The 24,824-nt window shown below is 44.3% G+C and overlaps 1 protein-coding gene across 2 annotated transcripts; it reads right to left on the bottom strand.

The window, feature by feature from the left end:
- Positions 1-200: 200 nt before the first annotated feature.
- HPRT1 (hypoxanthine phosphoribosyltransferase 1) lies at positions 201-23,890 on the bottom strand. 2 transcript variants are annotated; one of them, XM_083486618.1, is made up of 9 exons: positions 23,506-23,890; positions 16,484-16,590; positions 14,569-14,752; positions 12,145-12,210; positions 8,866-8,883; positions 8,228-8,310; positions 6,239-6,285; positions 5,134-5,210; positions 201-1,189 (listed from the first exon to the last, which is right to left on the bottom strand). In XM_083486618.1, the coding sequence occupies exons 1-9, from the start codon at positions 23,551-23,553 to the stop codon at positions 1,142-1,144; spliced, it is 678 nt and encodes a 225-aa protein (XP_083342744.1). In that variant the 5' UTR covers positions 23,554-23,890; the 3' UTR covers positions 201-1,141. The 2 variants fall into 2 exon arrangements, with proteins under 2 accessions (XP_083342744.1, XP_083342745.1); XM_083486619.1 differs by lacking the exons at positions 201-1,189; positions 5,134-5,210; positions 6,239-6,285; positions 8,228-8,310; positions 8,866-8,883 and adding an exon at positions 8,920-10,095 and having other exon boundaries at positions 23,506-23,809.
- Positions 23,891-24,824: the final 934 nt, after the last annotated feature.

A 24,824-nucleotide genomic window follows, 5' to 3' on the forward strand; every position in this document is an offset into this window, starting at 1 on the left:
TGGGTGCTTAGTGAACAGCTGATCTTTGCCAGGGCACTGGTTGCACTGGTTTCATCTAGTGCAGAGCACTGTGCCCTCTGCCTGGGGCCCACAGACCTTGCTTCCTTCAACAGAGAGGGAAGGTGTAGCGAACCCTGAGGAGGCATATGTACCGCAGATGTTTTGGCAGATGGAAGAGGCCAGCGCAGTCGTCAAGGTGCTACCTTTGGAGAAACAGCCTTTATTTAAAAGTATGTTGGTTGTGCATACAGTCAACATTACAATCATTTTTCATTGAGGTGAAATACAGGAAGATAGTTCTGAAAGGCAGTTTTGCTCAACTGATGGAGAAGGGAAAGGAAAATTAAGACAGAATCCACCTGGAGCTTGGAGGGGGCAATCCTGATGTGAATCAATTCCCATTTTCTTCTCCCCTAGGGTTTGTGTAAGAGAAGTTCCAGGTGGACTATACAATTAATTTTATAGGAGGTGGAAAGCCTGGTAGCTGCTTCAACATTCTATATGTCACTTGCTCTCTTTTCAGGCTGAAATGGCATTATTTTTTGTGCAGAGCTCCTGTAAGAGGCAAGTAAGGCAACTACAGAGAAAGCAGTTTAGCATAACATTATCCATACTCCTTCAAGAGCATCATGCCCCTGTTGTAGGGTGGTGGCACACCCTGGATATCCAATAATCACCTTAATTTCTGCTTTCATTACTATATAAAACTTAAATTACTTGGTTTTTTTAAAAAAATATTACTAATATAATTTCCCATCTTAAAATGCCTTATACATTTACAGTACTTAAAACTATTTGAGTTCTGAAGTTTAAAAGCGGGGAGGGAGGAATATGTTTGGGGGTCAAACAAACAGCAAATCCCACTAGGAAAGGAGCTAGAATCAGTAGATTCATAGTGCAATTTTCTTAAAGGAAAGAGAAAGAGAGAACACACAACGGCACCCCCTTTTTGTTTCTCAAATGTAAATGAACAAGACGAGGTTATTATACTGTACATGCAATAAGTTAGAGCAAGCAAATGACAACAAAGTTGGAGAACTCTACAATTTTAAGCTGGTGACCAGAGCCAAAGGCAGAGGAAAATGGACACTGTGGATGCACATTTCAAAGTCCCGTAACTGTGGTGCTGAAGCAACTGCTGTCATGCCTTGTATTTCTGTTTCCCAGTCTCACTTATGACACAAATGTGCTGAAAGAGAGAGGGTAAAAGCACTGTGTGGATTAGGAGTTTAACAGCTAGGAGATGAACAAACACTCTGCAGAGCCTGTTACCACTGAGTGTGACCAAGAAATAGGACCCAGGGGACATCTCCCACTAGGGCCTTCAACATGAGAGAAGCTCATCCCGTTCTTCATAAATACACTGGGGGGCGTGAGGAACTGCCCCAGTAGATGCCCCAAGCAGAGCACCCTCTTTTTTTGGAAGGAGAAAAGGAAGTGAGTGGAGGCATTACTGCAGTCCTGGCATAGCTCCTTCCCTGCCCCAGCACGGGGCGCCTCTCTCTCCTCTCCAACACTGCCCAAAGAGTTGGCTCTGCATTTCTAGGGCATCCTTCAAATAAGGGCCTATCCTTCCTACTATAAAGTCCTGTCACCATACACTTTCCTTTCTATGTTAGAACTGCCTTAGAATTCTTGGGATGCATTCAATGTAGGGCTATGTAACCTGCAGGTATAGAGCAGTATACAAATTTAATAAATAATAAGAATAACAGTAAGTTCAATCAGCTCAAAGATTTATTCTTCTGCAACACAACTTCCCCTCCTCCCTTCCCTCATGAGTCCCCTAAATCAGTTCTAGGGGTTTTCCCAACCCTTTGGAGAAGATCTGGGGAGCAGTGGGGGAGAAGCCCCATTTTGCTAGGGTAATCCTTTTGCTGACAGGAAGAGTTCACAGAATATAACCACCATCTTATCAGCCACTAATGACTCCCAGGGTAAGTAGTTTTATTCCCTGCAGTGACAAATTATTTGGTGAATTCATTTCCAAATAACTAATCCTTCAGTTTTTAAAAGAATCCAACATTTCCAACTCTTGAAACTTGTATTTAGGAGCAACTGAGATCTTCACAAGTCCTTGATTCTGAATTACTCTTTTCCAAATCAACTGCAACATTTCACATTCTTTTAGAATTGTATCCATGACTAATTAATGTGTATAAATTTACCTCTCAAGGTGACTACCCTTCTGTAAAAAAAAAAAAAGGTAACGGAAAAGACCCCTGACAGCTCATGATAAAAAGAAATGGTGGAGAGTGAGGCACAGAACCGTTAGTCTGAGAGACAGCAGCTGCAAACCCTGGATAAGCTGACACAGGAGGGGTGAAAAGGACAGTACTGTATTTTTTGCCCTATAGGATGCACCGGCCCATAGGACGCACCTAGTTTTCAGGGGGGGAAATCAAGGAAAAAAATATGATTTCCCCCCCGCAGCTCTGGGAGCAGCGCACAGGCTGCACGCAGCCTGTGCGCTACTCCAAGACCTTCTCCCTGCTTTTGCGGGAGGTGGGGGAATTCCCCCACCTCCCGCAAAAGCCCACAGGAGCCCCACGTGACTCCTGCGGGCTTTTCGACCAGGAGGGAGAAGGGACTGAAATGGCCAATCAGTCCCTTCTCCCTCCTTGGGGAAAAGCCCCCAAGAGCCGCTCGCTCTTTAAAGGGTGTGTGGCTCCTGCGGGCTTTTCTAGGAGGCGGGGGAATTCCCCCCCTCGTAGAAAACCCAGCAGAAGCCGCAGAGCCCCTTTAAAGAGTGCGTGGCTTTTGCCTGCTTTTGTGGGAGGTGGGGGAATTCCCCCATCTCCCGCAAAAGCCGAAAGGAGGGTTGGAGAGTAGCGGGAAGGCGTCGCGCACCTTCCTGCTGCCCCTCATCCTCTGGGGCTGGCGATGGGGGAAGCGCTGCTTTCCCCACCGCCAGCCTCAAACCCGGGTTGGAGAGTAGCGGCAAGGCATCGTGCGCCTTCCTGCTGTCCCCCATCCTCTGGGGCTGGCGATGGGGGAAGCGCTGCTTTCCCCACCGCCAGCCTCGAAGCCCGGTTGGGGAGTAGCGGCAAGGCGTCGCACGCCTTCCCGCTGCCCCCCATCCTCTGGGGCTGGCGATGGGGGAAGTGCTGCTTTCCCCACCGCCAGCCTCGAAGCCGGGTTGGAGAGTAGCGGCAAGGCATCGTGCGCCTTCCTGCTGTCCCCCATCCTCTGGGGCTGGCGATGGGGGAAGCGCTGCTTTCCCCACCGCCAGCCTCGAAGCCCGGTTGGGGAGTAGCGGCAAGGCGTCGCACGCCTTCCCGCTGCCCCCCATCCTCTGGGGCTGGCGATGGGGGAAGCGCTGCTTTCCCCACCGCCAGCCTCAAGCCTGGGTTGGAGAGTAGCGGGAAGGCGTCACGCGCCTTTCCGCTGCCCCCCATCCTCTGGGGCTGGCGATGGGGGAAGTGCTGCTTTCCCCCACTGCCAGCCTCAAAGAGCAGACTCTCTTGGCTTCAGCGGAAGCAACGCGAAGCCTCCGGAGCACAGGCTTCGGAGGCTTCACGTTGCTATCGCTGAAGCCAAGGAGTCTGCATTCGCCCCATAAGATCCACACACATTTCCCCTTCATTTTTGGAGGGGGAAAAGTGTGTCTTATAGGGCGAAAAATACGGTACTTTTTTTTTTTTTTTAATCTTCTGTTCTTATTTCTAGTTTAGGGGGGAAAATTACTGTGGTGTTGGTGGGGAAACACAACATTGTGAGAGAGGTTCATAAAATTAAGCTTGGAGTACAGAAAATCTCCCCTCAGCTCATAATACTAGAATTTCGGATCCCCTAATAAAACTGACAATAAATTCAGGACAGACAAAGAAGTAAAAGACTTCTTTACAAAACACGTAATTAACTTTCCAAATACACAGCAACAGGATATGGGGATGGCAAGTAGCTCAAACAGCTTTAGAAGGGGGTTAGGCAAAGTCCATGGCAGTTCACCATCATAACCAGGTTCAGAGGCAGCGCATTTCTGAGTTACAGCTGCCTGGGGTGGTGCCACAGCAGAAACGGCCTAGTGGCTGGTGGGCTTCGCAGAAGGAAGCCTAGAGACAGACCACTGTGTGAAACAGAGTGATGGAGAAATGGACCTTTCACTGACGAAGCTGCAGGGCTCCTTTTACCTCATTATCATCAGGAATGGAACCTGAAGGGGTAGCTATTCAGTCTAATTACAGCAAGCCACAAAATTATGATATTCTGTAACACTAGCATCAGCTTGGCTGCATGGATATTTAAAACAACAGAAGCTATGTCAGCTGTCTCACCTGCCCACCTCAGTAGATTCAAAAATGGCCATTTATTATTATTATTATTATTATTATTATTATTATTATTATTATTATATAATTTTATATATTATTTATTATATATTATTATTATTTATGTTTATATTCCACTTTCATAAAGTATACCAAGGAAGCTTACAACATACAAACTATAATAAAATATAAATATATATAAGTAAATAATTAAAAACATCAATAGAAATTCAGTAGATACTAGTTAGCCTTTCTTGCAAAAACAGCTTTGAGACAGGCTCTCTCCCCATTTCTCCTGGGAAATGTCACACTTGACCAATAAGGCTTAAGGATATAGAATTGAGGTTGGAGGAGAACCTAAACTGCTGTCAGGTTAATGGGGTTGTTTGGGAGCCCAACGGATCTTGGTGGGAAATATAGGAAACAGCCCTTCTGCGTGGGGAGTGTGCATAAGCCCCCTCCACCCCATTATGTGCCTGTAAAGTTTATCGCCAGCAGAGCCTGGGGTTCCCCAAGAGCAGAATATGTGTCTGCCGAAAACATCATTCTGGCATTTCTCTACCCACCGGTAAAAGAAGCAAAGGAAATGTTGCACTAAGGGGAAGGGGGGCTGTGGCTCAGTGGCAGAGCATCTGTTTTGCATGCTGAAGGCCCCAGGCTCAATTCCCAGTATCCCCAGTTAGGAATGGAAAAGACCTTCTGCCTTGAACCCTGGAAAGTTCTGTCAGTCAGCACTGAAAATACTGGACCAGTGGTTTGACTCTGCATAAGCCAGTTTCCTACGTCAGGCAGAAGGGGAGCGGGGGGGGGGGGGATACTCTTCCGCAATTTATACAGAAGACAATCTTTGTTCATTACTTACATTTAGATCTCTGAAGTATTCATTGTAATCTAGAGCATATCCCACCACAAACTTATCTGGTACTTCAAACCCAACAACTGAAAAAGAGCCAGAATTCATCAGTATGTTAAATTTGGGCAATGTTTAGATAATCATATTACATTATTTGGACTATTCATAACCAGTTTCCTATTTGATAATGCTGCCTATTGGCATTGTTTAAAAAATGTAACAAGGCTAAAACAGGGAGACATAAAACTGACAGTACATTTTGATACAGGGAAAAGCTACACCATGTCCAAAGGAGTGAGACAGTAGGGACTAGGTGGTAAAAGGTAAAGGGCAAAGGGACCCCTGACCATTAGGTCCAGTCGTGGCCGACTCTGGGGTTGCGGCGCTCATCTCGCTTTACTGACCGAGGGAGCTGGCAGACAGCTTCTGGGTCATGTGGCTCTGGCAAAACCAGAGCAGTGCGCGGAAACGCCGTTTACCTTCCTTGCCGGAGCGGTACCTATTTATCTACTTGCACTTTGACGTGCTTTCGAACTGCTAGGTGGGCAAGAGCTGGGACCGAGCAACGGGAGCTCACCCCGTCAAGGGGATTCGAACCGCCGACCTTCCGATTGAAAAGTCCTAGGCTCTGTGGTTTAACCCACAGCGCCACCCGCGTCACGGTAGGGACTAGGTGACAAGGCCCCAAATGAATGGAAAAACACATACGACTGAAAGGAGTTAAATTATTGCAAAAGCTGCAATTTAAGCTGCAATCCTAAACACATTTAATAGGGAGAAAGCCCCACTGAACACAGTTTGGAGTAAATATGCCCAGGATTGCACCATTACCCATTTCACTTTTAAGTGCTACAGGTATCTCTACTTAAACACACTGCAAACAAAGTACAGTACATATCCACAGAGGCCAGGTCACTCTCCTTAATTCTGGTCCAGCTCCTATAATTCTTTTCTGTCCTCATTTATCCCTCCCTCCCCATTTTGTAACATTACAGATGTTCTTTAGGCCAGTGACTCCCTGCAGTCAAAGTTCATCTACTTTCAATCTGAATATAGATTTTTACATTGCTTTAAAAATGTATATATTTTAAGGTGCACTGAACAATTCACTTACAGTCAGGACGGTATCCTACACTTCGAGGTGTTCTTTTGACCAACAAGCTGTTAAAAAGACCCCAAAGCAAAAAAAGTAAATTGTGGGTAGAAATTAACTCATGAAATGCACTCCATGCTCCCTGCATGCCAAGCCACTAAGTTCTGTACTCCCCCACTGCTATATCACAGTGGAAACACTGAATCTGGATTACAGTGGCAGTTAGAGGGTTCTTTCTACAGCCAAGTTTTAAGTGAGCATAAAGGCTGCTCTCCCCTTCATGGATCACTGCCTTGCCGTGGCGAAGGGGCTTGAATAACTTAGAGAAGCTCAGAGCTATGCCATGCAGGGCCACCCAAGATGGGCAGGTCACACTGGAGAGTTTTGACTAAACGTGATCCACCTGGAGCAGGAAACAGCAAGCCACTCCAGTATCCCTGCCAAGAAAACTCCATGGACAAAGACAACAGGCATATAAAAGTTATGATGCTGGAAGATGAGCCCCTCAGGTCGGAAGGCGTCCAACATGCTACTGAGGAAGAGTAAAGGACAAGTAGATTCAGAGCTGATGAAGCAGCTGGGCTAAAGCCGAAAGTCTCTCAGTTGTGGATATGCCTGGAAGCGAAAGGAAAGTCCAATGCTGTAAAGAAAAATATTGCATAGGAACCTGGAATGTAAGAACCATGAACCTGGGTAAGTTGGATGTGGTCAAAAATGAGATGGCGAGAATAAATATTGACATCCTGGGCTTCTTGTCCCACATAGAGATTTCTCAGGAGACAGATGAGGTGATCAGGCACTCCCATTTCTTTAAGAACTTGCCATAGTTTGCTGTGGTCAACACAGTCAAAGGTTTTTGCATAGTCAATGAAGCAGAAGTAGATGTCTTTCTGGAACTCTCTAGCTTTCTCCATAATCCAGCGCATGTTTGCAATTTGGTCTGTGGTTCCTCTGCCGCTTCGAAATCCAGCTTGCACTTCTGAGAGTTCTCGGCCCACATACTGCTTAAGCCTGCCTTGTAGAATTTTAAGCATAACCTTGCTAGCGTGTGAAATGAGTGCAATTGTGTGGTAGTTGGAAAAGATCCTGATGCTGGGAAAGATTGAAGGTACAAGGAGAAGGGGACGACGGAGGATGAGATGGTTGGACAGTGTTCTCGAAGCTACCCGCATGAGTTTGACCAAACTGCGGGAGGCAGTGGAAGACAGGAGGGCCTGGTGTGCTCTGGTCCAGGGGGTCACGAAGAGTCAGACACGACTAAACAACAACAACAAAGGCTGCTCTTTACCAATTGTGTATGAGGAGGAGCAGGCATTGAAAAGTATTCTCTTCCTCCTTCAGTGGTGCCAGAAGGGGAAATTCAGCACATCACCGTTCTGTGCCTGAAGCATCTCCCCCCTGCCTAGGCCCCTGCACTGCCATGAAACTTGTGCAGCAGAAAAAGGACTTTACCTATGCTCAAAATATACTGCGGACAGTGGGAGACTTTCCTCAAAATATACAGAATAAATAAAGAAGTTTGTTTAGGAAGGCAGGTTTATTCTGATAATTAAAGTTAAAAATTAGTATTTAAGCTAGCTACTGGGTGAGATGCAAGAGTCATTGTACTAAGAATGCAGAAGGTCTACTAAGAGTAAGTATAATATGTGGGTGTTTAAGAGAGAAGTGATCCAAGATGACACTCATTTTGACTAAACTGTTAAAAAATTTTAATAGAGCAATTTCCCTTAGACTAGTTCTCTTTGTTATTTAGTCTTGGGCAGCTGAAGCATAGAGGGGGATTGAGAGCCCACTGCTTTTAACTATGGGCACCTTCATCACAAAGGCAATGATCAATATCCAGCACAAGCAATGGAGAAAAATTAACACCCCCAACCTTGCACTTATTAACTCCTAAACGTAACTGACCACAAAAGGATACAAAAAGATGTGTAACTGTACCACCTTTTTTCATCATTCTGCAAAAGTTCTGAGAAAGCAAATTGTAGCACATGCAGGAATTAAACATACCTGGCTACTTTCACCATCTTTGGGTTGTACTGCTTAAGCAGAGACAGAAGAGTCTTCATTGTCTTACCAGTGTCAATTATATCCTGACATTTAAAACAAAAAGAGCCTTGTGAAGTGAAGCTGCAGCCAAGTACCTCTTACAGGTACATAATTAACTAAATCATACATACGAGGAGGAATAAAATTCAGGGTCATTTGTTGCTCATTTGTATCTGTCAGTAATTATGGGGGGGGGGGGTGAAGGGAAATGGATATGGTCCCAGAATTTGAAGTGCACACCAATACTTGATCAGCTCTTTACATGGTCTCCACAAGAACAAGAGCATTTTTGTGTAAAATATTAACAAGCTCTAGCTGAATTAAGTCACAATGCAATTAAGCAGAATCAGTTCAACAATGCGTTCTTGGCTATCCATCTTAGTAGTAAAAAAACCTGCATGCGAATTAAGTGCCCCCCTGATGGCAGCTGCTTGTACAAGAGAAATTGCTTTTTCTTTTGAGAGAGCTTTAATCCATACTTTAGCTTAGGGATAGTTGTTGTTCTGGAGTAAAATGGTGCTACATTATTTGTACTGGTTTCACAGAATTACCCCAAATCATACCTATTAAAAAAGGAAAATGTAAACTGTTGTACTTACTTCTACAATCAAGACATTCTAGGAGAAAGAGAAAAATAGAAACTCATGAGTAATTGCTCATGAGTTTAATTAAGTCAACACTTGGTTTCCAATTTATAATTATCCAAACCTTTTCAGGATGCCTGTTTTTCATTTTTCATTTCCCTGATTAACTAGCACACAAATATAGGTGGATACTTCAACTATGAAGCAAACCAGCAGAAAATGGCTACAAAATTATGCCCTGTGGTTAAACGACTCAGGTTTCTACTGCTCATTAGCACAAACTCAAAATTGAAAGTTTATCATAGTTCAGAAATAAAGTACCAATTTCAATGCAACAAGTTTCAGAACCAACTGAGGGGGCAGGGAAGCATTAGTACCAGAGGAAATACAACATGTGCCACATCCTATTCTTTCTAATGCACTGATATTGCTTAGCTAGTTTAGGCACCTTCTCAAGGGCAAGCTAACAACAACAAAAATATTGAACATTCATCATCAGAACAGCTTTGTAAAAATTAGGACGGCCCTGGATCAGTAGCAGAAGGTCCCAATTTCAATGCCTGGCTATCCAGGAGGGGCTGGAAATGTCCCATCTGAAACCCTGCCGAGAAATGGCCAGTCAGGGAAGACCATCCTGAGCTTGATGGATCAATGGCCTGACTATGTATAAGGCAGTTTATAACTAGTGCCACATTAGAATTCAGAACAGGGAGTACTCATTCATATTTTCATGAGTTGTCTTCATATTTAAAGTAGAGAGTGATTTAGAACTGAATCACGTACCTAAATGTGAATGTGCTATCTATCCATGAAGAAGTTGAGTAGGGGGTGAACCCCCCCCCAACCCCCACATAAACAAAGCCTAGAGGTTGCAGAGTGCAAGTAAGGGAGCAGCCAAGGCCCTAGAGGCATCATTGGTATGGTCACTTGCAGACAGAACCTCAAGACGTCCTGTGCAATCCTACATCTCTATATCTACTGGGAGGCACAATCGGAAGCCTTCTGTGAAAGCTTAGAGAATAACTGATAGCAGGGGAAGGGTTAAGGGTTTCAAAAATTTTGTATGATCCTTATAGCATTACTTGCTACTGTCATTAATATTTACTGTTAGAAGTGAAACGTTTCACACCTTACATGACAAATGAAAGTTGAATGTCTTGACAAGCAGCTCTGTTTGTACGGCAGAACCAGGAGAAGGGAGATGTAACAGAATATTGCAACAGCCTTTGAGGGACATTTCTTGCTCTATACAGCAGTAGGCACAAAATAGAGGATGAGATGAATGCTGCTATTAGACAGAAGCAGCACTACAAAGAAGACAAGATGCACTTCAGAAGATGTTCGAGTGCAGGAGTGGGGAACCTGTGGCCCTCCAGAGACTGTTGGACTCCAACCCACATCAGCCACTGCCAGCACGACCAACCGTCAAGGATGATCACAAGGAGTTGTAATCCAGCAGCATTTGGAGGGGCACAAGCTCCCCAGCCCAGAATTATATTTTAAGAAGTCTTATCTTCTCAATACTGTAAAGATAAGGGGAAGGGCTCAGTGGTAGGGCAGCTGCATTGCATGCAAAAGGCCTAAAGTTCAACACCCTCCAAGCCCCTCCAGGGTCTGGTTGGTAGGTGATCAGGTGACTGGAAGAGACTCTTTGCTGCCAGATATCCTGCAGAACCATTGCTAACTGGAGCAAACATTGCTGGGTTAGGGGGACAAATACACATACCACATTGGAGATACAGTGGTACCTCGGGTTACATACGCTTCAGGTTACATACGCTTCAGGTTACAGACTCCGCTAACCCAGAAATAGTACCTCGGGTTAAGAACTTTGCTTCAGGATGAGAACAGAAATCGTGCTCTGGCGGTGCGGCAGCAGCTGGAGGCCCCATTAGCTAAAATGGTGCTTCAGGTTAAGAACAGTTTCCGGTTAAGAACGGACCTCCGGAACGAATTAAGTACTTAACCTGAGGTACCACTGTATTGCAGGCTCAGTTCCATACCACCACAATAAAGCTAGTATTGCAATAAAGCAAGTCACGCTTTTTGTTGTTGTTGTTTCCATTTGGATATAAAAGCTATGTTTACACTATGCTGTAGTCTAGGCAAGGGGCCCCTGCAACCAAGGGCAGGAGGAGAAAAACCCAGCCCCAGCCCTGGCCAGCTCCACTGCTGTGGCCAGAAGGGGGGGGGGCTTTCTTCCACTGGAAGTGAGTGGGCTGCCTGCAGCTGCACCCTGGTCCTCGTAAAGAGCAGTATCTGTGGAGTGCAACAAAGTGAGGCGCGATGACAGGAGGCATGCCTGCAGTCTGACCTGCAGCTTCCTGTGTTCCTTTGAAGATGTGTCAGACTGCAAGAGCTAATCCTAGAAACAAAAGTGTCAGGGGAAATAAAAAACTTGAAACCTGAACCAACAAAATGCCACAAATAAACATAATATGCCTACATCTGTGCCAGGCATATTCTGTTCACAGGTTGCACTTCACTGATTCAGATTTCAAGTCTTATACTTTGGTTTTTAAAATTGTTTCCTTGACTTGATTACTGTAGCATTATGTTTCTTTGGTCACAGTTGTCTCCTTTTATACTTCTAAAGTAACAAGACTCCCGAAGAGTATTTGCAGTTTACTTTTTTCAAATTTAGATTGCCTTCCACAAACAGACTTTGCAGCATGGAACACTGGAACAAAAATGAGGGAAATCGCTCCTAAGGTGTTGCATGCAGTTGATATGGCCATGTTCTATTATAATGTTTCTTAGTAGCAAGTGCTACCATTTACAAAAGACAACATAAGCCACATCCATCAGTGGCTACTTGATCAAAACAATAGTCTTGCCTAGTCCTCATTCCAGCAGTGACACTCAGGTGCCTCTGGGGACTTACAAGTTGCGCATGAAGATAATAACCTTCCCCAGATTTTGTCCCCAGCATCTGGTATAGAGAGCTCTGCTGCTTCTGTATAATGAAGTTCTACTTCGCTATAACAGCTAATAGGAAGTGATGTGTTTTTTCTCTATGATTTTTTTTAAGCCCCTAAGGAAGGGGCAACAAAAACATACACAGCAAATGTGCTGTTGCAAAATGCAGCCAGCGAGAGAAGAGGACCTTGCAACCTGGTACATGTGTACTCTCACCTTTATTTGCATCTCACAGAATGGATTCAATTGTGCTCTGTCTTTAAGTGTAACTAATTGGTGATGGAAAATTAGTAGCATACAAAAGTGCTTCACAGAAATTTCCCTATCTATCTATCTATCTATCTATCTATCTATCTATCGCCATTTATTACATACCTTGCCAGTCAAGGTTGAGAGGTCATCCCCACCAATTACCTTTATATCACCAGTGGACTGGTCATTCTGATTTTAGAGAGAAAAGAAAAAGAAAGGGTTTGGAGGAGAATAATAATAAAGTGAATCTTCACTAAACACAAAAACAAACAAACAAACAAACAAACAAACAAACAAACCAAAAGCCCTACTTGAAAAATGAAGCTTTTAAAAAGTTTGTACAGTGGTGCCTCGCAAGACGAAAATAATTCGTTCTGCGAGTCTTTTCGTCTTGCGATGTTTTTCGTCTTGCGAAGCACGGTCCGTCGCAACTGCGCCTCTTCAAGTGGCTTTAAGAAAAAAGCGCAAGACGTTTTTGTCTTGCGAAGCAAGCCCATAGGGAAATTCGTCTAGCGAAGCAACGCAAAACCGAAAAACCCTTTTGTCTAGCGAGTTTTTCGTCTTGCGAGGCATTCGTCTTGCGGGGAACCACTGTAAATCCTGGCTGGCAACATTCACCATACAACAGAGGAAGAGGAAAATTTTCCCAATCCTGCACAGAATAAGGCTATCTTCTTCTTCTTCTTCTTCTTCTTCTTCTTCTTCTTCTTCTTCTTCTTCTTCTTCTTCTTCTTCTTCTTCTTCCTCCTCCTCCTCCCATCAGGTTTTTTCCAGAAATGTGAACTCAAAGCGACTTACAAAGACAGGAGTGCTTCTCCCCCACCTTGACTAAGCCTCTTAAAAATGAACATAAAACATCACTCCCACCCACAGTGGAACACAAAGCTGTCTGTCTGGAAGAGACAGTCAAGGATGTACCAGGGACTAAAAAGGTGATTGACAGAACAGATAGTTGAAAGTAGATCTACATTATTTTTAAATATGAGGACATACCAAAGTGTAAAGGTACAAAACATCTAGAAAAGAAGGCACTTAATGTTTCCATTTGTAGTTTTAAGAAGAAGGAAGCTGTCATGCTTGTATCTGTGCTTTTGACAGCAAACAAGAATTGCCTTTAAAAATTGATGTCTAAAAAGAAATATACTATCACTCATGTGATGCCAATACCCTACTTTGTAAACTTGCCTAATCCCAACCCTCAAAACTCTGTAAACAATTTAATTTCTAATTTCACAGACAACTCAAGCAAATTATAAATTTATGTTTCCAATTAGGTTGTTTCTACATATCTCCCCTCCTTTTTGTGTACTTTAATCAGGTCCTTAGTTAAGGGGGATGGGATCACAGAAGTATAGTGCCCTGATCACAGAAATAATATACTCCATATGTGCTTTTCAAATTCTTAGTTTAAGTTTTTCTTATATGACTTTAAACTCCCAAGTATTTTCTGTTTCCTCAATGATAAATGTTACACTGAACAATCACCTACCTTCTTAAAGTAAAAGAAAAACCTTTATAATAAAAAAAAAACCAAGCACATAATTTCCAAAAGCAAGTTGTTATCCTTCTTGGACCTAAGCCTCAGCTAAATGTTAACATCAATGGTATTCCTCATAGAATCACAGAACTGTAGAGTTGGAAGGTGTAGGATGTAAAAATGTATTGTAGTCAAATACAACATTCCCACAATGCACATGCAATGTATCACTCAGGAGAAAACTTGCCAGTTCCTCCTGAGCTGGGACAGACTTCCTTTGCATGTGACTTAGTGTGGGTGTGGTCTGTTCTTGGACAGATGAGCACATGGCCTCCATGTTCTGCCTTTTTTGTTCTCCATTATATGTGTTCCTAAGAGTTAGGAGAAGTGACTGCTGAATCGCAGCCACTTGAGACTATTTCCCTTATGGGAATAGCTCACATTGTTATAGGCTGTTCTGTAAATTAAGTCTGCCTTCAGGGATCTTATTGTGAACTGGATGATTGTAAGTAAACTACTTTTATGTTAACTTTAATCATATGGTTGTGTCTATTCTTTTAGGAGGGATATAAAAAGGGAAACCAGGAATCCTAAATAGTGAGGCTCAGACAAGCCTGCAACTAGCTAACTGCTGTGTAATTTAAAAGGGAGATTGTTTAACAACTCTGCTAAGTTATGGAACTTGCTAATGCAAGTTAGGAAGGATATAATAAAATAATATATCCTATCAAACATCCCCACAGAAGGGACCTCCAAGAGTCATGTAGCCCCCCCCCCCACAATGGAGGAATCACAACTAAAGAATCCCTGTCAGATGGCTATCCAACCTCTGCTTTAAAACCTCCAGCGCCATTTGAATAGGACATGGAAGATGCAGCAGGCTTGTTTCCAGAAGGCAGAACCAGAACTAGAAGGTTCAGATTACAAGAAAGGGGACCCTGACACAACATTAGGAAGAACATTGTGACAGTAGAACAGGCAGCCTTGGAAGGTGTCAAGACTCTCCTTCATTGGTGCTTTTAAACAGTGGTTGGATAGCCATCTGTGTGAGCGACTGCAGACACACTTACGCAATAGCTCTTCAGCCTGATGAAGTCAACGGTCATAGGGATAGACTTGTCACTGTTTCGATTCAGGGCTTTGATATAATCCAGCAAGTCAGCAAAGAACTTGTAGCCCCCTTTAAGTACACAGAGAGCCACAATGTGATGCCCTCCCATACTCTGCATGATTTCCCGTGCCAGTCTTTCTGTTCTGTGGAAAGAGAAACAAACTAATTTGCCACACCGAGCCCAGTGCCAGCTAGCGCGCTCTCTCTCTCTCTCTCTCTCTCTCTCTCTCTCTCTCTCTCACACACACACACACACACACTTATTTGTACCATTTCTAAACCAGCCTTCCTCCGAGGAGATTCCAGGGCATATACAAATCTATATCATAAGAATAATAAATTACAACATAAAAATATAAAACTATTCCAAAAGACCAACAGTCAGAACATGAGTTAAAATCAAACTGCTACTCTAAGGCCTGCCCAAAAAGATGTGTCTTCACACCACATGGAAAACTCAGTAAGAAAGAAGTCAGCCATAGTTCTCGAGAGAGGAGAAAAAATATATGCAGATGGGGCCTTAAGACTATTTAGACTCTTCCCCACACAACTGCCCACTGAGTAGAAATCACCAGTGGGATTTCAAGAAGGGTGTCCCAATAAGATGTCAACACCCAGACTGACAAGTAACAGGAGAGGCCCTCCTTCAAGGACTTGAGACTGAAAATTATTCTCATTATATCATGTTATTATTCACCCCCACTGGCTTGGACAAACAAGCATGGTAAGCATGGTAAGCATTCATGTAAAGATAAAGCCAACAGAGCATCTTTCCCTGATATTGTATTTATCTCCCATCTGACAAAATAGGGCTATTTACTGGTCAGTGACATTTCTGCTTTTTCTCACTTGTCAAGGTTAATCTAATAGCAGTACTGCCAAACTCCCTTGATTTTACAGGGCAGCATGTGCCAAAGTAAATCTCAGTCTCTGCCTAGTTACTGGACAACTTTCAAAAGATATGAAGCATACAGGTCTTCAGAAGGTAAATTAATTCACTTTTTAAAGCATATTGCAGCTTGGATTAGTAAGGCACCAACAATACACTCCGGAAATTCCGAAACAAGGAAACAGAAAGCTGTTCAAATTTTTAAAGTTCCGTGCTTTCAAGATTTATACACCAGTGTGTCAGTGAGGAAACATGTTACCTAATATATACACATGCACACACTTAATTTACAGTATGTCCTTATATCCCTTTTCTCATTAACATATGAATTATGGACAAATTGCCTGTCTTTTTATGGGTCAGGAACTGGTAACAATTTGCTAGAGGTGCAGAAAATTAGAGCAATGGTTCCCAAACTTCACCACCCCCTTAGACCACCTCAAAATTGCTAATGGACCACTTAAGGATTTTTGTTTGCTGTAGCAATGGTAATGTACTCCACTAGAAGCCATTTGATTTGCAATTGCATTTTTACTTCTTATATATTGTACTTTTTGTATTATAAATTAAAACCCAATATAAGAATTAAAAGACACAATAAAAATACTATTACGAATTAATATCAATATTTAATGTGATGGATGTGCCATCTCCTGTCTTCAGCCACAATCTACATAAATGCTGTGGACAGGCTGAATGGAGCAGTCATCCGCAGACCACAATTTGGGTTCCACTGAACTAGGAAGTCCAACCCAGGAGGAGCTGTGTGCTCCTCAGAGCATTGTGTTGCTGGCATAGGAGATGTTCCCTTCCACAGCAACTGCTTTTACTGTGTACAGAGGAAATTTATCTATACTCCAGTAAACCAGACACTGCTTCCAAGCAAGCTGCAAGAGCCACCATAAAGTAAAACCTCCTTAGAACAAACATGCAGAGGCTTGCATGCAAATAATCATTTTTGAATATTGCTGAGAGTAAAACAAACCTGTCCATAATAAGCCCATGAGGAATATATACTTTTTCCAAATCTTCTGCATAATGTTTTGGTATGCAGAACAAGTCTAGGTCATATCCTTGTTCATCATCTCCAATCTAAAAGGAAAACAGAAAAGGTGAGGTCAGGTACAATGTGTTACATATCCTCCCAGAGAACAAAAATATATTAAAAAGCCTCATAATCTGGGATTACTAAAAAATCCAAAGCTATAATCTATTGGCAGAGTGTATGTTTTGCCTGCGTGAGGCTCCAGGGGGCTTCAACTATGGTATTTCCAGTGAAAAAGATATCGGGGAATGGATTTTATTCTGTTAATTAGCTTTGAGATGAAGGAAAAATATTTTGATTCAAAGATAGTTTGTGCAGTTGGGGGTGGGTTATCATTTATAATGGAAAAATGGGAAAAGTTAAATAAAAATAATATTGAGAAAATATCATCTAAGGACTAGGCAAGGCAATGAGAACTTTCAGAGCTACAGAAGAGTCAGTGGGATCGAGGACAATGGCGCACCATTTCTGACTTGAATCCTCAAAATACATGACAGCAAAGCTCCACAGCAGAGCATGCAAGTACAGTTTCCTCCTCCCCACCCTCCAGCAGAGAGGGCTCCTCCAGGAAGGCAAGCTGAATGATGTATATTTGCTGCTACTCATGGGTTTACCGGCCACCACAGCCTTCACATCCTACTCAGAGACTCATTGACTCTGGGAGGAATGTACCAGTTGAAAACTGCAGATAACTACAATCTCCTCCCATCTTTGAACTGGGAATCATGATTCTGCTACAGGCATAATTTAGCACCAAGAGAATGCTGGGCACTGTACAGAACTCACAGCTGACCAGGGACCAGGGAGAGAAAGTGGGGAAGGGTTGAGGGGAATCAAGTGGCAGGGGAGGAAGTAGTTTGGGAGAAGCTGTGGGGAAGAAGTAGACCCTGAGGAGGACAATACAGTATTTGTGATTAGGTATTATGCTGAGGTGGCAAGAATACACAAAGGAACTATACCAGAAAGAAATGGATGTCCTGTACGCCCCAGGTAGTGTGGTTGCTAACCTTGAGCCAGACATCCTGGAGAGTGAAGTCAAATGGGCCTTAGAAAGCACTGCTAATAACAAGGCCAGTGGAAGTGATGGTATTCCAGCTGAACTATTTAAAAAAGATGATGCTGTTAAGGTGCTACACTCAATATGCCAGCAAGTTTGGAAAACTCAGCAGTGGCCAGAGGATTGGAGAAGATCAGTCTACATCCCAATCCCAAAGAAGGGCAGTGCCAAAGAATGTTCCAACTACCGCACAATTGCACTCATTTCACAGGCTAGCAAGGTTATGCTTAAAATTCTACAAGCTGGATTTCGAAGAGGCAGAGGAACCAGAGACCAAATTGCAAACATGCGCTGGATTATGGAGAAAGCTAGAGAGTTCCAAAAAGACATCTACTTCTGCTTCATTGACTATGCAAAAGCCTTTGACTGTGTCAACCACAGCAAACTATGGCAAGTTCTTAAAGAAATGGGAGTGCCTGATCACCTCATCTGTCTCCTGAGAAATCTCTATGTGGGACAAGAAGCTACAGTTAGAACAGGATATGGAACAACTGATTGGTTCAAAATTGGGAAAGGAGTACGGCAAGGCTGTATATTGTCTCCCTGCTTATTTAACTTATATGCAGAATTCATCATGCGAAAGGTGGGCTGGATGAATCCCAAATCGGAATTAAGATTGCCAGAAGAAATAGCAACAACCTCCGATATGCAGATGACACAACCTTGATGGCAGAAAGTGAGGAGGAATTAAAGAACCTTTTAATGAGGGTGAAAGAAGAGAGTGCATCAAAAGCTCAACATCAGTGCATCAAAAGCTCAACATCAAAAAAACGAAGATCATGGCCAGTGGTCCCATCACCTCCTGGCAAACAGAAGGGGAAGAAATGGAGGCAGTGAGAGATTTTACTTTCTTGGGCTCCATGATCACTGCAGATGGTGACACCAGTCACAAAATTAAAAGAAGCCTGCTCCTTGGGAGAAAGGCGATGGCAAACCTAGACAGCTTCTTAAAAAGCAGAGACATCACCTTGCCTACAAAGGTCCGTATAGTTAAAGCTATGTTTTCCCAGTAGTGATGTACAGAAGTGAGAGCTGGACCATAAAGAAGGCTGATCGCCGAAGAATTGATGCTTTTGAATTATGGTGCTGGAGGAGACTCTTGAGAGTCCCATGGACTGCAAGAAGATCAAACGTATCCATTCTTAAGGAAATCAGCCCTGAGTGCTTACTGGAAGGACAGATCGTGAAACTGAGGCTCCAATACTTTGGCCACCTCATGAGAAGAGAAGATTCCCTGAAAAAGACCCTGATGTTGGGAAAGATGGAGGGCACAAGGAGAAGGGGACGACAGAGGACGAGATGGTGGGACAGTGTTCTCGAAGCTACAAACATGAGTCTGACCAAACTGTGGGAGGCAGTGGAAGACAGGAGTGTCTGGCATGCTCTGGTCCATGGGGTCACGAAGAGTCGGACACGACTAAACGACTAAACAACATTATGCTGACCCTTTCAGTTTCCACATTTCTGAGGCTTTTTTGAAAACAGCAACAGCAGACTTTTTTTTGGAGGTGGAATTTGATTTAAAAATCCTAAAAGTTTGAGAAAAAGCCAGGATACTCCACTACATGCAGCTCCTAAAATAATATAACCCCAAGATATCAAAAACAAAACACTGTTCGGAATGTTTAAAATCTGTTAGAGAATACTGAAAACCTCAGTTTCAAACAGCAGTAAGTGACTAGACCTTATTAGTCCTAGAGATACATTTGGCGACTTTTAAAGGCATGGAGAGGTGCATGTTCCCCTTATCAAAGCTAAGATCAACATACTGATTATGTGTGTGTGGTTTTTTAATTGCTTCTGCTACCAACCACACTTGGCTGTCCTGTATGCTACTGAGCAGCAATACAACTAAAGAATCCCTCGCTGTGAATTATAGTCTCATGAGAAACATTCTGCAGGTAGAAACAACTAATTTGATTGCAGCAGCAAGCCAGACGTGCTTTTATGCAATGGCCTTGAGAGGAACACCATGCGCCTTTGCCTCTTCATAAACCAATTGGTTAACACCCACATGGCAGAAAGAAACTGAACCCGGTTTATGATAAATAGATGCTGAAAATGTGTCTTAATATTCCACGGAGATTGTAGCACTTGGAACAGAACAGCCTTCCCCAACTGGTACCCTCTAGTCAAAAACACCTGAAGGGCTAAAATAAATATGCTGCAGCAATTCATAAACAGCAAATGTTTAGATTTATCAGAAGGCTTGTGCAGAACCCTGTTGGCTCTGCATTTATTATTAGGTTCCTCAAATAACATTTTCTCATCTTTCCACTGAACTGAGCATTTCAGTTCACCTGCCAGAGATAGAGGTTCTATCAGTGGGCATTACTGGTGTCTGGAAGACCCCAGATTGGGTTCCCCTACTTGCAGTGCCTACTATGAGAGAATTTATTTATTTATTAAAATTTCTATACTGCACTTCAGCAGAGGATCACAGGTGAAGGGCCAAATACATAACATAGTAAAGAACAAAAACAACAATTCAAAAGGCTGTAGATTGCTAAACTAGCCAAGGCCCTGGGAGAAGAGGAATGTTTTTGCCTGGCACCTAAAGATATATAATGAAGGTGCCAGGTGAGCCTCCCTTAAATGCCACAAACAAGGAGCCACCACAGAAAAGGCATTCTCATGTTGTGGCTTTCTGGACCTCTCATGAAGGAGGCACACAAAGAAGGGCCTCCGATTATGGTCACAGGGTCCGGGTAGGCTCATATGGGGAGAGGTGGTCCTTGAGGTATTGCAGTTCTGAGTCAGAACGCAGCAGTTTTAACTGAGCCTGGAAAATAATTGGCAACTGGTGCAGTCAGGCCAGGATTGGTGTAATATGCTCAAACTGGCTTGCCCTGGTGAGCAACCTGGCCACTGAATTCTGCACCAAGTTTCCAAACCGTCTTCAGAGGAAGCCTCACATATAATGCATTACAGCAATCAAACCTAGAGGTTACCAGAGCATAGACAACAGAAGTAATGTTCTGAATCCAGGGAGGGTTTCTTGGCTGAGTGGTTTCACCACTGCCTCCTTGAAGCGGGCAGGGACCACCTCCTCCTCTCGCAAGACGGTATTAACCACTTCCCTGGCCCAGCCAGCTGTCCTTCCCCTGCTAGTTTCTATCAGGCAGGAGGAGCAAGGGTCCAGAGCGCAAGTGAGTGCCCTGACTGATCCTAGCACCTTGTCCATGTCTTTGAGCTTACTAACGGAAACTCATCCAACACAACAGGACTAGACTGTGCTCTGGACAGCCCTCGAGATTCATCTGCTGTTAACAGTGGCGTCAAGATCCTGGCAGGTGTAAGCAGTTTTATCCAATGCTTTGCAACCAAATCACAGTGAGCTACTGTCTGTTCTCCCACCTCCTTTGCTCCCAACTGTAAAAGGTCCGGTACTACCCAGAAAAGCTCTGTACTGGACAGCACAGCGAGGAGGCATACTTTGCTATCATTCACTGCCACTAAGTAAGCTTGATGATGATCGCTCGCCAGTGTTCAATTGCATTCCACTGGAGTTTTCATTCATTTGCGTTCAAGCCACCTCCAAGCTTGTCTATGCCCTAAGCTCTGCAGTATATCAGGGAGCCAAGCTCCTTGCACAGAACTTGACCAGTGTTAAGCAGCAACTGATCAATCCAGACTTTTGTACCCCTTCAATTCAAGAAGTAGGAGTCAGGCAGTGGTAGCGGTTCCTCTATGAACATCAGTTTAGAAAGCCTGGGTTCAAATGATAACATAAAAGATGCCATGTTGCTGACATTTCAAAGTATTTCACCAGAGGAAACTGAGGTTCCCTGACTTGTGGTGATGCCTCTCTCTCTCCCTACTAAATCTGGCTTTTGACACCCCACCTCAATTCTACCCCTCAAGTTATTATAATATAATATAATATAATATAATATAATATAATATAATATAATATAATATAATATAATATAATATAATATAATATAATATAATATAATATAATATAATATAATATAATATAATATAATATAATAATATATAGGTATAAGTATTGTATACAGTTGTATACTGTATACTTATGTATTGCAGAAAGAAAGAATAACTATCCTGAGATGAGGAAAACTGAAATTCAAAATCCACTTTCATAGTAAGTAAGGCATTGGGTTAATTTAATGAAAAATGTTCAAACTTATGGTGTTGTCTTTTCCAACTCTAAATAGTGCTGACATGTTCAGTTACAGAAATCAGTTGGAGTCCTTTTTATTTGCATCAAACCCAAATATGGCTAGCTCAAGCTAATGAAGTCAAGGACACACAAGAAACATATTTCAGAACTAGACTCCTTGAACAGGAAATTACTCATCTTCACATGTGCTTGGTGAGCACAGGCCTATGCACATTTACTAGGAAGTTAGCACCACTGAGTTTAATAGGTTACACAGCACAATCCTAACCATGTAAATGCAGAAGTAAGTCCTACTGAATTCAGTGGGGCTTACTCCCAGGCAAGTGGGTTTAGGATTGCAGCCCAAATGTGTCTAAGGCTGCAACATTAAACCACTTACCTAGAAATAAGCCGATTGACCTCAGTAGGCCTAATATATTTTTTTAAGAACACAAAAAATAGTTGCATACTTTTGTAGATATTAACTCTGGCAATATCCATATACAAACAGATAAATTATTGTAATGGTTTGATGCAAAAGGCATAACTTGAGATGAAGGCATTCTGAATATGCCCAGAAACCTGATTCTTTATTGTTGTCTTATACCTCAAAAAATCATCCCTAGTATATTAGAAATACAGATTATGGTCAGGGTTATGAGTGCTTGTATTGTACAAGTTAAGCCTTCTATCCTTTATCAGTAACACTCCTGAAAAACATTGTTTCCCCCCTTTAAAAACCTCTTTTTCCTCGAGACACCAAATGAATATCCCCCCTCCACTTTAAACTCTTCAACCCTCCCCAGATTAACCTCCAGTTTAAAGCCATTCACCTTCTCCTTCCTTCCTCTTTGAACCCTATTAGCTGGGGGTGCATATTAATCCCCCCAACTCTCTGAATGTAACAAAATCTTTTTTCCTTCTTTTCCAGGTTATCATTGTCCTCTCCAGGGTTTCCTGAGGAGGCGCTAACCCTGCCCTCCCCCAGCACCCCTTCAAAAAGTAGGGATGTGGGGAGGAGGGCTGACCCTGGTCCAAATCAGCCTCCCCAAATTCAGCTGCACAACCAACTGAACGCTCCTTCGCCTGCCCTGCCTGCAACAAAACATGCCTCTCCCCTTTTGGGCTCTGCAGCCACAGCTGAAACCCTCCAAGGCTTCCCCCCCAGAGGCAGCACACTCTTCATATGTCAACCAACTGCCCCTTAACAAAACCTGGAATTACCTATATAGCCAGATTCTTAGAAATGCTGGTGGTGTGCCTCTTTATCTGTTTGAGTGTTTTAAACTTCTTGTACATTATAATGCATTGCAATCATCCCCTTCCCCCGATTTTGCAGTTTTATCACATTTTGTAAACCGATCTGAGGCTTTTAAATGTGTTTTTCTCTTTTGGGGGGCCATCAATTGGTGTATGAATTTTATGAAATAATATCTGCAAACCATCACAATCATTTTGGGGGTGGCGTGTGGAGGGGATAACTGCGAGGGAGGTGGAGGTCCACAAGGGCCTCTCCCCACTACCTCCTTTTAAGCGGACCCCACATCTCCAGACACCCTCAGGGCCCCCACCGCAGGCTCCAGGCCCCCTGCCCTTGGCCTTCCAGCACCTTCCCACATTATGGGTCCCCAGGTACCCACTTGGCGGGGGGGGGGGTTGAGAAAGCCCCGATGCCCCCATGCCTTGCAGGGCGGGGGTTTGAGGGTCGCCCCCCCCCCGCCTCATGTGGGCTATGTCCGCAGCCCCCCCTCCCAGCCCCCTCCCCTCTCGGCCCCTCACCACGATGCAGGCGGCGCTGGCGCGAGGGTGACCGCTGTGCCCGGCCATGGCGGCGTGGGAGGGAGCGGCCGGCCGGCCGGCGAGGCTCTCCTCGGTCCCTCCTCGGTCGCGGAAGGGCTGCTGGGCGGCTGCCGGCGCGGCGGTGCGGAGAGACGTCCCGGAGAGAAGAGAGGGAAGAAGGAGCGGCGGTCGGGCGGGCCGGCAGCAACCGCCTCAGCCCAGCCCAGCGCTGCTCGGGAGGAGGACGCCTCCCGCGACGCCCGCCGCGCGCAACATGGCCGCCGCTGCCGCTGCCGCCGCCGCCACCAAGGGAGGGGGGTGCGGGGGCGTCGCCGCCTCAAGGCCTCACGAGAAACAAGCCCTGTGGGATGGCACCCCCCTAGGTCTCCACATAAGGTGAGGGGAAACAACGCCCCCCTTCCCCGCCACACACACAGCGCCCATAGATGAAGTACACATATGTATATGTGTGTGTGTGTGTGTATCCATAGAGGAGGGCAAGGAAAACTCATCACCCCCGTGTAAAAACGAGGGCGGTCCCCACCCCAAACAAATAATACTAAACGAACAATCAAATAAATCGAAAGTAAGTACTCGCAAAGGAGGGTGCTGACACACACACACATGCACTTAACGGTGCTGAGATTATCTGTCTATCTATCTGCATCTGTATATCTCAGCACCCTCCTTTTTACGAGTACTTATTTTCGATTTATTCATTTATTTTATATATATACTTAAAATGAGACTTGTCCCTCCCTTAATAACAATGGGAAGGACCCAGCACCAGTGGCGTAGCGTGGGTTGTCAGCACCCGGGGCAAGGCAAGTAATTTGTGCCCCCTAAACCGTGGATTTGCGCCCCCTAACCCTAACCCCCAGATGTTGCGCCCGGTGCGGCTGGCCCCCCCCTGCACCCCCCACGCTACACCACTGCCCAGCACTCTGCCCCTTATTGACAGCCTGCTTGCTTTGAGTTCAGTTGACCATTTTATATGTGGCTACTCCAAAGTAACCCTCGCCGAGATCAACAGGGCTGGGCTGGGGGTAGTGTTTTTTTGTTAAGACCCCCTATTTTTCGCAGCACCCCCCCCCCCCCCGCCAGGACAGCGTTTCTTCATCGCCCCCCTCCACGGAAGGCTCCTGGGGTCACCCAACCCGCAGCTCCCTCTTCCTCCCCACAAGAGCCCTGGCGGTCCTTTCCCTTCTCCGCCTATTTGCTTTGATAAGAAACCCTCCCAGTTTGCTCATGAGTAAGCCTGAAAGGGCGCAAGGGGCAGGTCTGCTCCAGATATGCCTCACGCAGGCAAGGGGTTGGTT

Source organism: Podarcis liolepis, assembly GCF_965112155.1.
Source record: "Podarcis liolepis genome assembly, chromosome: Z".
Lineage (NCBI taxonomy): Eukaryota > Metazoa > Chordata > Lepidosauria > Squamata > Lacertidae > Podarcis > Podarcis liolepis.

Bases quoted from the DNA above. Each gene is read 5' to 3' on its own strand.
- HPRT1 (XM_083486618.1), bottom strand. From the start codon at position 23,553: ATGGCCGGGCACAGCGGTCACCCTCGCGCCAGCGCCGCCTGCATCGTG. The intron at 16,591-23,505 runs GTGAGGGGCCGA...TTTTCCTTTTAG, and splicing joins CCAGCGCCGCCTGCATCGTG to ATTGGAGATGATGAACAAGG. The intron at 5,211-6,238 runs GTAAGTGAATTG...GCTCTTTTTCAG, and splicing joins TGTAGGATACCGTCCTGACT to TTGTTGGGTTTGAAGTACCA.